General features: G+C 54.5%; 1 protein-coding gene across 10 annotated transcripts in view; it reads right to left on the bottom strand.

Annotated features, from left to right (window-relative positions):
• FARP2 (FERM, ARH/RhoGEF and pleckstrin domain protein 2) overlaps window positions 1-15,046 on the bottom strand; it is a 112,743-nt gene that overhangs the window by 14,681 nt on the left and 83,016 nt on the right. For all 10 annotated transcript variants that reach the window (XR_010410380.1, XM_064587410.1, XM_064587413.1 and 7 more), the window contains 5 exons: window positions 10,708-10,886; window positions 5,969-6,058; window positions 5,457-5,590; window positions 4,939-5,020; window positions 634-871 (listed from right to left, as the gene is read on the bottom strand). Coding sequence is in view for 9 of the 10 variants with exons in the window: in XM_064587410.1 (XP_064443480.1) it covers window positions 634-871; window positions 4,939-5,020; window positions 5,457-5,590; window positions 5,969-6,058; window positions 10,708-10,886 (723 nt within the window). In the remaining variant the exon portion in view is untranslated. The remainder of the gene's footprint in view (window positions 1-633; window positions 872-4,938; window positions 5,021-5,456; window positions 5,591-5,968; window positions 6,059-10,707; window positions 10,887-15,046) is intronic.

Here is a 15,046-nt window from a genome sequence, read left to right as displayed (position 1 = left end):
AAACTCCGGCACTAGATGTACACAACTAGAAACCCTCTGGAGGTTTAAAGGTCAGGGTTTATTCCTTTGTCTCTTTAACGCAAAAAGGACCAAGTCCATCTAGATCAGAACCTTCTAACAGGCCATCGTGACCCAAACGGTTGTTTCAGAGCCAAGGCTTTGGGGACAGAAGCGCCCACGGTGGCAGGTCACTCTGAGAGCTGCTCTCCACCCCCAGTGCACTGGGTGGGTGGGGGGGGCCGGGGGGTGCTGTGGAGGGGCCCCTCGGAGCAGAAGGCCACTCCCTGCGCCCTTCCAGGCGATCAGAGTCCTTCCCCACACTTCAGATGTGCAGCAGAGGGGGCCCCGCCCCGGAGCAGAAGAGCCCAGGGACAGGCACAGACCCGCTCCCTCCACCCGCTGGACGGGAGGGGAGGGCCGAGGCCAGCGCTGACCACCGTGGTACTGGGCCCTTCTGGGGTGAGGCCTCGCACCCTGTACTTCCCCCGTAAGGAAGCCAGCCTTCAGGTCCCACCTGGGAGCCCTGCGGGCCCCAGCACCGCGGCCACGCTGCTGCGAGCGCCGGCGCCCCCCGGCTCCTAAGCGCGAGGCCAAGGCAGCCCCGGGGGGCAGGGGTCCAGCTCCCACACTCACCGCGGCAGTCGGCGTAGTCGGGGTGCGCAGGCGCGTACCGCGCACACAGCCGGCTCAGCAGCAGCCGATAGTGCACCAGCCGCTGGATGGGCTTCAGCAGGAATGAGTTAAGGGGCAAGTAGCAGACTTTCTGGAGCTCAAACTCTTTGTAGACTGTCTCTAGCTTCTTAAAGCGTCTGGTGGCCTTTTCCAGTTCTGTCAGGACTTCATCATGCCTTTGGAAGTAGCTGGTAAACTCCTGTGGAGGCACACCGGGGGGGGGGGCGCTTTAGGATAGGAGACGTGGAGGGGGGGCGGCTGGCAAGCAGCTGGACAGCCTTCCCAGCGTGGACGTCACACCCCAGCCGGGACTCCCCCCGGGCCGAACGGAAAAGAACGGCCCAGCAGGCGTGAGACGCGAGGGCGGCGCTCGTCCACAGCCAGCGACCACCGCCCACCGCCCGTGCTGGGGGCACACAGGGCTGTATCCCCACTTGACAGACGAAGGGCCGAGGTTGAGAGGGCTGGAAACGCCTCACAGGACCTCACAGGACCCAGGGAGCGGTGCTCGGTGGGGAGTAACCAAATCATGCTCTGGCTCTGCCCTCAGCCCTTGCAGAGGCTGCGCGTCCCCCACCTACACGCAGAGCAGGGCGGGTGTTTGACCCAGTCACCGGAGAGGGAGTCGTCAGTCCCCGCATTTGTACGGCACAGATCCAAGAACACACGTGGATGGATTCTGAGTATTAAACAGATACGAAACCCAACCAATCCCTCCTTACCTCCTGGGAGGTTTTAATATGAAATCAGTTTGTTTTACTAGTATTACCAAACGTAACGTCTGTGGTATGATATCCTCAAAGAGGTTTGTGTGGATTTTGATTTTAAATTTGTGCAAGTGCTTTTGGAATAGATAGAAATGACTAATTTACCACCTGGCTGAGAAAACCAAAAAAAGTCTCAGGTTAAGAAAGGGGGCCCTGAGCAGGGCTCTCTGACAACACAACTGAGTGATCTTGTGGGTCCTTCGGGTTTCTAGGAACGGAATGGGGCCTATGAGTAAGTCAGGAGTCGGGCTGGATTGGGTAGAAAGCGCAACAGGCCTCGGCTGGGGGTGGCAGCCAGTCTGGTGAGCAGCCATGAGGGCTTGGGAACCCAGAGAAGTGCGAGTGGGGTTGAGTCTCTGGGCAGGATGCCGCAGGGCTGCCCCAGGATGAACACACAGGTGGGGCAGGCCTGTCCCAGGTCTGTTTAGCCAGAGTAAGACCCCTGAACAGTGAAATCACAGCTGGCCCCATTGTTTTCAACACCTGTGACAACTAGTCCTAATGAGAGGACATCTTGCTTCTGCCACGTTGCTGACAAATACTCTGTTTGTACTTTCTTTGGCACTTTACCCGAGGGAGCCCTATCACCTCTGAGGAAAAAAACCTGAATTATGAGGCAGCAGGTATGTGGACAGAAACCCCAACGCCAGCCTAGACAGGCTTTGCACATCCCACTGCAGGATGGTGAGCTCAGCAACGGGGGCAACAAGTGCATACGGACTGGTAAGGCGGGGGCTGATGTCCCACTGTGGATCACAGATCAGCAGTCAGCCCGTAGCACCTACAACCTCTCATGCTGTCCTGAGGGGGAGATTCAACTGAGGGCACTCTGTCCTGACAGTCTGCAGTCTTAATGGAAATGCAGTCCTGAGGAAAAAGCTGTCCTGATGGGAACAGACACCTGAGGGGAACGCTGAGCTGACGGGAGTGCTGTCCTTGGGGGAATACTGTTGGGATGGGGATCCTGTTCTAAGGAGAAAACTGCTCTGAGGGGAACACTGTCCTCAGGGGGAACTTGTCCTGAGGGGGACACTGTCCTGAGGAGAAAACTGCTCTAAGGGGAATGTTGACCTGGAGGGGACAGTGTCCTGTGGGGAATGCTGTCCTGTGGGGGACACTGACCTGGGGAGAAAACTGCTCTGAGGGGAACGCTGTACTCAAGGCAATGCTGTCTGGAGTGGGATGCTGTCCTGAGGAAAAAACTGCTCTGAGGGGAATGCTGTCCTGAAGGGAATGCACTCCTGAGGGGGATGCAGTCCTGAGGGGAATGCTGTCCTGGGGAGAAAACTGCTCTGAGGGGAACGCTGTCCTGAAGGGAATGCACTCCTGAGGGGGATGCTGTCCTGAGGGGAATGCTGTCCTGGGGAGAAAACTGCTCTGAGAGGAACGCTGTCCTGGGGGGGGATGCTGTCCTGAGGGGAATGCTGCCCTGGGGAGAAAACTGCTCTGAGGGGAATGTTGTCCTGAAGGGGATGCACTCCTGAGGGCGATGCAGTCCTGAGGGGAATGCTGTCCTGAGGAGAAAACTGCTCTGAGGGGAATGTTGTCCTGAAGGGAATGCAGTCCTGAGGGGGATGCTGTCCTGAGGGGAATGCTGTCCTGGGGAGAAAACTGCTCTGAGAGGAACGCTGTCCTGCGGGGGATGCTGTCCTGAGGGAGATGCTGTCCTGAGGGGAATACTGTCCTGAGGAGAAAACTGCTCTGAGGGGAATGTTGTCCTGAAGGGAATGCACTCCTGAAGGGGATGCTGTCCTGAGGGGAATGCCGTCCTGAGGAGAAAACTGCTCTGAGGGGACTGTTGTCCTGAAGGGAACGCACTCCTGAGGGGGATGTTGTCCTGAGGGGAATGCTGTCCTGGGGAGAAAACTGCTCTGAGAGGAACGCTGTCCTGGGGGGGATGCTGTCCTGAGGGGGATGCTGTCCTGAGGGGAATGCTGTCCTGAAGAGAAAACTGCTCTGAGGGGAATGTTGTCCTGAAGGGAATGCACTCCTGAGGGGGATGCTGTCCTGAGGGGAATGCTGTCCTGGGGAGAAAACTGCTCTGAGGGGAACACTGTCCTGAGGGGGATGCTGTCCTGAGGGGAATGCTGTCCTGAGGAGAAAACTGCTCTGAGGGGAATGTTGTCCTGAAGGGAATGCACTCCTGAAGGGGATGCTGTCCTGAGGGGAATGCTGTCCTGGGGAGAAAACTGCTCTGAGAGGAACGCTGTCCTGGGGGGGATGCTGTCCTGAGGGGAATGCTGTCCTGAGGAGAAAACTGCTCTGAGGGGAATGTTGTCCTGAAGGGAATGCACTCCTGAGGGGGATGCTGTCCTGAGGGGAATGCTGTCCTGGGGAGAAAACTGCTCTGAGAGGAACGCTGTCCTGGGGGGGATGCTGTCCTGAGGGGGATGCTGTCCTGAGGGGAATGCTGTCCTGAGGAGAAAACTGCTCTGAGGGGAATGTTGTCCTGAAGGGAATGCACTCCTGAGGGGGATGCTGTCCTGAGGGGAATGCTGTCCTGGGGAGAAAACTGCTCTGAGGGGAACACTGTCCTGAGGGGGATGCACTCCTGAGGGGAATGCTGTCCTGAGGAGAAAACTGCTCTGAGGGGAATGTTGTCCTGAAGGGAATGCAGTCCTGAGGGGATGCACTCCTGAGGAGAAAACTGCTCTGAGGGGAATGTTGTCCTGAAGGGAATGCACTCCTGAGGGGGATGCTGTCCTGGGGAGAAAACTGCTCTGAGGGGAATGTTGTCCTGAAGGGAAGGCACTCCTGAGGGCGATGCAGTCCTGAGGGGGATGCTGTCCTGAGGAGAAAACTGCTCTGAGGGGAATGTTGTCCTGAAGGGAATGCAGTCCTGAGGGGGATGCAGTCCTGAGGGGAATGCTGTCCTGAGGAGAAAACTGCTCTGAGGGGAACGCTGTCCTGAAGGGAATGCACTCCTGAGGGGGATGCTGTCCTGAGGGGAATGCTGTCCTGAGGAGAAAACTGCTCTGAGGGGAATGCTGTCCTGAAGGGAATGCAGTCCTGAGGGGGATGCTGTCCTGAGGGGAATGCTGTCCTGGGGAGAAAACTGCTCTGAGGGGAATGTTGTCCTGAAGGGAATGCAGTCCTGAGGGGGATGCACTCCTGAGGGGATGCACTCCTGAGGAGAAAACTGTTCTGAGAGGAATGTTGTCCTGAAGGGAATGCAGTCCTGAGGGGGATGCACTCCTGAGGGGATGCACTCCTGAGGAGAAAACTGTTCTGAGAGGAATGTTGTCCTGAAGGGAATGCAGTCCTGAGGGGGATGCTGTCCTGAGGGGAATGCTGTCCTGGGGAGAAAACTGCTCTGAGGGGAACACTGTCCTGAAGGGAATGCTGTCCTGAGGGGAACAGTGACCTGAGAAGAAAACTGTTTTGAGGGGAATGCTGTCCTGGGGGCGATGCTGTCCTGAGGAGAAAGCTGTCCTGGGGACAACACTGAGGTTGCACTGTCAGTTGCTAGGGGTGGAGTCATCATACCAACCCACGCTACCTTTAACTGATGCATGTTCCTGAGCAGGATGTCCCCGATTCGTTGATGACCGCCTGTGGCACGGGTGCTGGAAGACCCTTCCCTGGAGCAGAAATGGACAAATACAGTCAAAACGTTGTTAAAGCTTGTGCGCTGTATGTTGATGGGTGCTTGTGTGACTGGCTGTCCTAGTCATAAGCAGAATGGCAATGAGATGCTTGAGGTGGAAGGCCCACATTTGACAGAAATGATGGTAATATTTTGACCATTCTCTAAAAGATGGTAATCGGTCAAAAAAAAAGGCGGGGGGGTCATCTACTTTTAACTTCTTTCATTTCCTCTTCTGGAATAGGATGAATAAAAGTGGCTGTTACAGGTTTAGTCCTCCCACAAGTTTAAAAAATATACTTCAATGAAACAATGGTTCTTGTGAATTAGTTTCTGAAGCTGGGAAGTTCCTGGGAACAGGGATAGTGACAGGGCAGAGCTGCCCACGTGGGGGTCCAGCGTAGGGGACGCCCGTGCATGCAGGGTGTTACCAGAGTGTCAGCCTCTGCTCCACCTCACGCAGGAAGCCTCTGTGGAACTCATAGATGGGGTCTATGTTGGAGAAGAGCAGGGTCATCAGGTCTGCAGGCATGGCATCCTCCTTGACCACAGCACTGCGGAACCACTGCAGGAAGAGTCAGGGTGACCGAGGGACCTCGCCCCTGAAGGTCTGTAGCCATAGGACACCCAGCACTGACCCCAGAGTCCCCACTGAGACAGCTCACTCAGTGCTACAGCTATCCTCTCGGCTGACCACCCGAGTTCACCATAGAAGAAAACAATTTTGGGGGAAAAGCTTCAAATGGATACTTCTAGTTTTACAAAAAAATTGGATTAAATAGTCTTATCTTAGATATGCTTTAAGGCAAATATATTTAACAGACCATAAATATGTACGTCTCATGATGGCCAAGAGCTCCTTCTCAGGAGGGATCCTCTAGCTCTGGTTTAGATTTACGAAGTATTAAAGAAGACAAAGTAATAAAGGACTTAGGTTTCATACCACAGTGAGAACTTCTAAATCCTTCAGGTATGTTCGTTCTGTAGCGAGAATCTCCTTCGCTATGAAATAGGCCTCATCTGCTGTCGTACTCTGCAAGAAGCATAGACCGTATGAGCATGCGTCCGTCACGTCCGTCGCTGATGTCACAACACTCACTTTCTTCTGCTCTAGTTCACATCATCATGCACTTTTCATCCGTAATTCCTGAAGGGATTTCCTTCTGAGTAAAAATATAAACCCAGTTGGATCTCCCTCACATGTTTTTCTCGTTTTGTTATTCCTTTTTTTTTTTTTTTTAAGATTGTATTCATTTTGAGAGAGAGAGAGAGAGAGAGCGCACAGGCACAAGAGGCGGGGAGGGGGTGAGGAAGAGGGAGAGGGAGAAACAGACTCCCCGCTGAGCAGGGAGCCGACATGGGGCTCAATCCCAGGACTCTGAGATCTTGACCTGAGCTGAAGGCAGACGCTTAACCATCTGAGCCACCCAGGCGCCCCTATGTTATTCTTTCTGAGGAAAAAATTCACTGTTCAAACATCAACATCTATTATTGAAGCTTATTACTGGTTTTGTGATGAAATTATTGTTCTGATATCACCGGCAGGGGTGTAGCTGGTTAACACACAGATACACGCGTATGTATACGTGCATATATGTGACTATAAACGATTAAGTCTAACGTCCAAAGGTCACTAAAACTGCCAAAAGCTGTACATTCTAACTGTGCCCTATGTTAGAGCACTGGGCTGGCTAACACACTTTGATTGTGTGGCCAGAGATGGCCCAGCCCTAGGAATTCTTAACTCTCCATCGGGGCCTCTGCCTGATGTTCAGATGCTGGCAGCCAAGTCAAGAAGAGAAAGGGCTGCACTGGGCCCCCCGGAACCTGGGCTCTTGGCATTCCAGCAGTGGACAGGCCTCATGCTGCACCTGGGCAGGCCTGTGTCTTGGCCCCGCAGGGCCCTTCCACATCCTGAGCACCTCAGGGAGCTGCTTCTGTCAAGGTCCAGCTCAAAGGCCCTTCCTCTGTCCTTTTGCACCTGGCCTGTTCTATCCGTGCATGCTCCGCTGTAGCTCCTCCACCAGGTCGAGGACCTTAGGGCTGCCTGTCCCTGAGGCCACCATGCCAATATCCACAGAGCACGTGCCAGGCCCAAATTGGCACCTGGGACATGCCCAGGAATAGAGGTCCCTGCCCTGCGGCTGACAGTTATGGAAGTAAAAGCAGAAGGGGTTGGGGTGGAGGCCCAGAGGCGTGGGGTAGCCACAGCGTCTAGCAGAGACAGGGCGGCCCGGTAGTGGGAGACAGGCTGCAGGTCAAGGATGAGGGGAGGAGCAAGAGATAAGTGAGCTGGTTACTGGTGGGAAAGGCAGGGCGGTCCTCTGGGGTGGATCAGAGCACATCCATGTGCGCTGGGTCCCCAGGACGAGGCTGGCTGCAGCACTGAGAGCAGCACAAGCGGCTGGGGTTCAGCAGAAGGCCTCTGCACCGTCCAGGCTCCAGAGCCGGGGAGGGGACAGCAGGACCCCAAACACAGTGTCAAGGTCAAGTTCTGGTGTGGGCGGAGGTCCGAAGGCAAGGGTGGACTGTGTTTTGGGGCCCAAACCAAGGGAAAAAGCTGCTGTCCCCAAGGTAACAGGTTTGGGGAGGAAGGTCAGGGGTCAGGTTTGCATGAGTCTGGGATGGTCTTCCGATGCCAGCTAGAAGCTGACAGGGGAGGCTGGGCTGGAGGCTGGTATTTGGGGGCCGGCCTCTTCCCTGTGTCCCCTGCCCCCAGGTGAAGTTTACCAGAGGTTGCAGTGTTCTCGCAGTGAAGACAGAGGCGTGGTCCCGGAGACTACAGCTATGGCCATGTCCTGTCCATCCCACCAGGAATATTCCACGTGACCCACTCTTCCCAAATAATCAATAGCTGCTCTGTCCTAGCAGCCAGGCCTGCTCTGTGGTCTCATGAGGCTGGGGTCCCAATAGCATCTTGGAGTGTCCACCCCTGATCCCTGGAGCTCCAGTCCCTCTCCCCGCAGAGCGGCAACCTTCATGCTCTCCAACTCTTTCTATTTAGGCTTTTACTATTGAAACATGACTCTTTCAAATCCTAATTCAGTCAAATCTCTTTAAAATGTCACATCTCTACTGGAGCTTGATGTTCTCAGCAGGCTCTCTGGAGTCAGAGCCAGCCCCAAGAGGCCCACATTCATGGTCTGGAGGCTCTGGGCCCCCATGCAGCCAAGTGTCCCTGATTTGCGCATCAGGGCACACTGTTGGCCTGGGGCTCTGGGCGGGGCGTCCATGCGGCAAGCCGGCTTCCTAACTGCAGTCCCCTCTGCATGGGGTCCCAAGCAGCGCCTCAGCCCTTAGTGTATCCTGCAGAAACAGGGTCACCCTGAGGTTCTAGACCCACTCCTCTCCTGTGGCGGGGGGGGGGGGGGTGAGGTGCCCAGAGGGAAACATTCGAACACAGCCATGGCAGCGTCACTGATGAGCTCACAATCACGTCCCAGGGGCCACCGGTCAGTGACAGGAGACACGAGGAGTGCGGTTGTCAGGAGCGCTCATGGACGCCTGTGTATCCATGGCTGGTCTCCTGGTTTCCAGTGCAGAGAAAACCTCTTAGGGGACCTCCCAGGAGAGCAGAAGCCCAACTGCTGTTCCCTGGGAGCCACATGGCCGGCCAGCCGGGCGGCAGGTCAGTGGTGCGGGGCCGGCACCAGCCAGGGAGCAGAGCGTACTTTCCCCGTGGAAGGCAGCCCGAGAGCCCCGGGCAGGCGGCACCTCCACCTTCAGACCTTCCGAATACCGTTGGCCCTCATTGATTTCTATCGGAAACCAGGGGGAGAAGCAGCATATGTTAAGTGGGACACACTGGTGAGGTGGGACACCAGGAAACAAACGGCACAGGAGCTCACGACTAGGGGTCGGCACACAGCCGAGTAACCAGACGCAGGCTCAGAAGGCCCACAGCGCTGAGCTCCCCGAGCTGCGGGGAGTCCTTGTGCGCCCGCGGCCGGGCCTGCAGCCAGCACGGAGCGCAGCCGGCTCACCGGCCTTGAAGCGGGTCTCGGAGCTGGCCTGTGGGCTGCGTGGGGCAGTGCTGGGGCGAAGCCCGCCTGCTCCCACCGCTGCCTTTGCTGTGCGGCCCCAGGCAGGCAGGCAGGCGGCACGAGGGGCTGGAAATCACGAGGCAGCGCTGTCGGCGAGAGGGAGGCAGGGGGGGCTCTGGGGGGGGGGGGGCGGCGAGCCCGGGATCCCCGTGCGCCGGGCCCAGCCACGGCTCAGTGAGGTGCCTGTGGCGCGGCCCCGGGCTCCTTCTCTGAGGCCTGGTCTGGATGTGAATGCCGCGGCCATCCACCATGACCCCGGTTGGTGGCCCTCTGGTGTTTCAAATCATTACCCTACAGAACCGCCGAAAGGACTATTTTTCGTAGTAAAGTACAAGTTAAAATTTAGCTTTCTATACAGCTTTCTAGCCATTTTGTTTTTGCACTAAAGCAACAGTGAGCTAAATAGATGGTCGTTAGGTTTCCAAAGTAAGTAAATAAAAACATCCTCAACCCAGTTGTCTGGCTGCCAAATACAGCGCCCGAGGGACCACCTCTGCCAGCCAGCTCAGTGAGGATGGAGGCCTGAGGGGTGGGGGCTGCAGGCCCTGCACGTGGAGCCGGGGTCCTGGGACCCCCGCCCTCGCCGGGCCACCTCACATGACGGCATGCCTTCCGGCTCAGGGTCTGCCCTCTCTGAAGTGGGGCCCAGGAAGGAGTATGTGCTCAGAGGGCTCACCAGTCCCCTCCCATGGTTGACCCCGCCTCTCAGGGAAGCTCACGTGTCCCACACACAGTAGCCCTTGGCTTGACTCACTCTCTTTGGCCACTTCAGGATGAAACCCGTGGCATGACAGGGCGTTCTCCTCGGTCACGAGGAGCCTGTGAGGCGGGGTCCCACCCACTGTGGACATCTTGTTCCTCAGGGACCCCCTCGCTTCCGTGCATGGGGACAGATGCCCCCTGGGTTGCCACAGTCCACAGCCGAGTTTTCAACCATTCTCTTTCCCAAACCTCCAAATGCCTGGCCCCTTGGCCCTTTCTGGTGTGCCCTCCCACCGAGCTGCTTTCCCCGGGCTGCCTTATCTGCGTCGCCACCACTCAGGCAGGAGGCACGGGCCAGGAGAACGGGGACGACCACGCGACAGATGCCACCGCCTCTGGCCAACACCTCTTCCTCGAGCTCGGGCGCGCCTACCCGCCAGCCTCCCAGTGTGCGCCCTCACTCTTGTCCTGTGGGCATCGCCTCAACTTTTTACCACAGTCACACACACCTCACCCCCCCCCCGCTGCAACACTCCCCAGTGTGGACCCCCCACCCAACCCGCACCCTCTCAGAACCCACTCACCCATGAGCCCAACGAGATGGGGTCCCTGGTCACCCTCCCTTAGCACCCAAGCCGTCTCCTCCCAAACACATGATTGTTCAAGAAGAGTGCCCAACAAGGGAGGGAGGGCAGGAGGCTGAGGGCTCCCTCAAGGCCTGGCCATTCCCCCCACATCTCCACTTGAACCCATAGGTGCCAGGAACTGCCACTAAATGAATAAGGAAGGGAGCTGAGAAGTCCCAGGTGAGGTGCGGCTCTCAGGACAGATTTCACTGGCGGAGACAGCACACCCCGCGCAGAGCCTGCCTGCCCGCTCAGGCGTCCCTGCAAACCAGGCCCGCCAGCAGCAAGCCGTCTGCTGGGGCAGTGCCCACCTTGTGCTTCAGCTCCTCCTCGCCGTCCATCCTGGCTCCGCCAGCGTCGCTAAGGGCAGGGCTCAGGAGGGGGCACAAGCCCTGCCCAGCTGGGCCCAGAGTCACCTGAGACGCAGGGCTCAGGCTCAGTGGGCTCTTCCGGGTGGAGGGAGAAGGCTGAGGACTCTCCATGGAAAGGCCTGGAATTGAACGGGGCAGGGGATGGAGCAAGAAATGAGAAAGGGCCGCCACGCTGGCCAGACCCCAATTCCTACTGCACTTTAGCCAACATTAGCCTAATGCTACGACCAGGCGTCTTCTGGGAGGTGGGTAAACAAAGCCTCCATCACACGCAATTCTTGATGTGACATAAAGTAAGACGAAAACAGGTTGGCGGCTGGCCAATCCAATGTCAGAGACCAACCACAGGCGGTTCGGACACCCAAGGCTCAGTGTGTCTGGGGTTTTCCTCTGCTGTACACAAGACGCAACCGTGATAAAAATAAGCAGCACAAAGCGTGCAAAGCAGAAGGCGTGATCAGAGAGGGGCACTTTCCCTGCACATTCAGTGAGAGGCAGATTGTGGAGGCTGGACCTGAGGGGTCAAAGCGGGGCTAACATATCTGAAAAACAGAAGTGTGATTTAAGGACACACTTGTCACTCATTAAAAAAAAAAAAACAACGGGATCATGTAAACTTACCATACTGTTTCCTACTTTGAATTTTTAACGAACAAGGATTTCGTATTGGTTTTCTAGAATCACACCACAAAACCAATACTGTTTTTCTTCTTAAAACACAGTTTGCTTTTAACTAGGCAGAAGTCCAAATTTTGGCCTAGTCCTAAGGCGGCTGCTGCTGAGGCATACTCCGTCACATGCTTTGTACTAAAGGAATTATCAAGAGTTAAGTCTACGCTTTTCTGTGGGGAATCAGTAATCGTTCAATGCCAAGTTTTAAAGATATCTTTATAGCAGAGTTTTATCCAAGAAATTAACTGGCTTAGAAGCTATTTACAATAGAAGTTTACCTCAGGTTGACAAACGCAGAGCCGTTCTAACACTGCAACTACCACGGTTTCTGGCCGCGACGGAGTGAGCATGCAGCTGGCACAGAAGTAGCTGGACCGGGACCCCTGGCGCCTCCCCTCCACCCACCACCGGCTTCAGAGCACCATCGTCTTCCACCCTAGCCAGACTTCAAACACAGTCGCCTACAGTGACGGTTTGGAACACCCAAACTTGGCTTATTCGGCCTAAAGCACGTGCGCGTGCAGGCAGGCAGGTGAGCTCGGAGGAGTTCCCCAGAGGACACCGCTGTGCCGAGCGCCGGCTCGCCCGGCGGGCATGGGCGCTGGCGCCAGCGACCCCGCAGCGTGGCCAGGGCTGCAGGGAGGGTCCTTGTTTTCACATTGACAAATCTGGAGCTCTGGACGGCTGCAGTGTGCGGTCAGGGGCCCTGCCCAGGGGCTTCTGGGGGCGAGCTAGCAGTGCTAGGACGACAGAGCTTTCCTGCGGGATTTCTCACCACTGCACAGGGTGGAAGTATGAGCAGACGCTCACCGACAGGGCAAACCTGGACGTTAAGAGTATGACATTATTGGGCACCTGGGTGGCTCAGTTGGTTAAGCGACTGCCTTCAGCTCAGGTCATGATCCCGGGGTCCTGGGATCGAGTCCCGCATCGGGCTCTCTGCTCCTTGGGAGCCTGCTTCTCCCTCTGCCTCTCTCTCTCTGTCTCTCATGAATAAATAAATAAAATCTTAAAAAAAAAAAAAAAAGAGTATGACATTATTAACAACCAGTTTATTAGAATTTGCTTTTAGTATACATTTATGCTAAGCAACCTTAAAATCACACGGAATTCCTTTGTCTCCCCTGCCCCACATGGAGTGCAGGAGCCCAGGGCTCTGCTGGTCCCTGCAGCGTGGAGGACTCCCTACGTGGGGAAGGGGCGGGCACTTCAAACCCCTTTTTGTCCTGAATAGGCCCAGAATTGTGCAGAGATATTTTTACACATGGAGAATTCAGAAAAAAAGTCCAGAAGCTACTAGCAACAGATCTTATTTTTCAATTGTACCAAAGCAGGCAACCCGATGTTTACACTTACTGGTTATGAAAATAAGCTAAGTTCACTGTTCCAGTCTGTCCCCCAGTGCCCCCACACAGTGCCTCCCTTGAAGACGGGCAGTCCTACTGCAAGTTAATAGTGGACAGTTTCCCAAAAATTGGCTGCCAACTTGACTTTATGTTAAAAGCAGAAGGTGGAGCTCGAGGAGGTGGTCCCCACTGAAGCGTTGGGAACGGGCCGTGGGGCTGGCAAATAGGCTGTGGCTGGTGCGGGCTCATCGGGCCATTGAATTAGAGAATGCAGCTTCCGATAAATGGCCCCTTGGTGATGAACTTGTGAAAGGAGCTAACCCTTCAGGATAGACTCTCATTTGGAATAAACTATTGTGCTTCTAGGGAGGTTCAAAGGTTCATATCATCTTTGATATGATCACTGCAGACACTTCACAAAAATCATTAACTCATAATTTAATGAATAGATTAAAAAGTACCACAAACTGCCATTAAACATTTTTTATTAAATCTGTCAGCTACAGCAAAACATTATAAACCATACCTACTTCATATTATGTAAACACAGACCCTACCAACGTAAATCTGTGGGGAGATGTGATTTCAAGCAAGCGCATAAGCATGCAGCCCGTCCACGCTCGAGGCTGTTCAGAGCGTGCACCCACGGCTCCGTGCCCTATCCTGTGAGGGTCAGCCTTAATACCACGTGTGTGAAGTCTGCACGGAGAACCCAGGCGTGGGCCGCGGCTCTGCAGCTGTGCGCTCCTGGGGAGGCAGGAGTCAGAGGTGCTGAGGCCGGCATGTGGTTGTGGTGGTGAGAGTGCAAGGCCACTGATGTTAGAAGCTCCCTGCCGCAGAAAACCCTGTCAACACGGACAGTGCACACCAGAATCCAAGTCTTAGGGTTTTTAAAATGCTAAACATCGTTTTAGATACCACAGAATACATTTAGCCTTAACTGCCATGGAAAGAATCTTAAATATTTGTAAGAACAGACTCCTGTGTCCAAGGTCCTCTACCAAAAAACCGCAAGAATATTTTTCTGTATTACGAGAGTCCCTACCATCGAATCCACTTAGACACAAAGGTGGTGCTCTACGTCCCACTGCAGTATTGAGAATGACTGATTCGTTTACCTGTAGTTGAGGAATTTTTGGAAATTCTTCAATTTCCAACATCAAATTATTTGTAATTGATAGACACAAATGGTAGTTATGTTCTACTGAACTCCACATTCCTGCTGGAGGGGGTCCACACCTTCCAACCTGTGGTTCAAGACAGGCTCTGCGCCCAAAGGGGCAAGTTAGAAGGTTTGATCATCTTCAAGGACTCACATTTAAAACATTCCAAACTGTCAACAGGAAGCAATTCTGACAGGTGATTTTATTTTCAAAAGTTTCTAAGTATTTGTCTTATAAATTTTGAAATGTCATTTTAAAAAGCACAGTATTATCCTTCTATGTCCACCTTCACTTTATTCACCTAACTGGGTGGTGAAAGATCAATATCACAGAGCAACATTTAAGCTCATTTTCATTTCATTCCATTAAATTCTTTTTCAAAACTCTGTAATAAATAATCTTGAAAATTTTGCCCGAGGTGGAAGAAGAATCAGCTTTGGTTTGGAAAATTCAAGGTCAAGTCTGAAGGTTAACATGATAGTCTGAACACGATAGTCTGAAGTAAGATCTAGAAACTCCCTCTTTGGCTAGAACAATGGGTCGTTAATTCTATAAAAGGAAAAAGCTAAACTGTACCAAGAACCCAGGTAAATGTGAGCTTAACAACTTAGCAGAAAACTACATCTGGCTCCACTTTTGGACTAGGATGTCACAAGTCACTTTTACCCAAAATCTGGCTCAAAAATAAAAGCGGGAGGAAGAAGAATGGCTGGTACGCAGGCTAGTGTACTAGTTCCTCTGTTTCTGCAGGCCTCCTCTGCCTCATCTCTGCCACTTGCCAAATGGCAGAGCAGGGTCTGACGTGGGCCGTACCCTCTCCAGGGCGCTGGGGGGGGGCTCACCCATGGCCACACCCACAAGGCTGTGAGCAGGTGCCTGGCACACAGGGGCCTGGGGGTGTGGGGGCGGCTGTGGTGACCCGAAGTTCAGAGGGTGACGTCAACACACACGGTGCCCCAGGAAGCATTTTCAGTCTTTCCTTGTTAAGGAAAATATGTGTTCTAGCCTACAACACAGTCACGCTTTGGGTCGTCTGTCCAGATCAGCACCTGCAGGTGCGGAGTCCCCCGCACACCCGCATGTGGGTTCTAAGAGAGG

This window comes from Mirounga angustirostris, unplaced genomic scaffold (genome assembly GCF_029215605.1).
Source record: "Mirounga angustirostris isolate CCGP_5_RB_7025 unplaced genomic scaffold, mMirAng1.0.hap1 SCAF_3, whole genome shotgun sequence".
NCBI classification, from domain to species: Eukaryota; Metazoa; Chordata; class Mammalia; order Carnivora; family Phocidae; genus Mirounga; species Mirounga angustirostris.
Note: the sequence above shows the minus strand (reverse complement) of the source record. Positions and strands in the feature narration are given on the sequence as shown.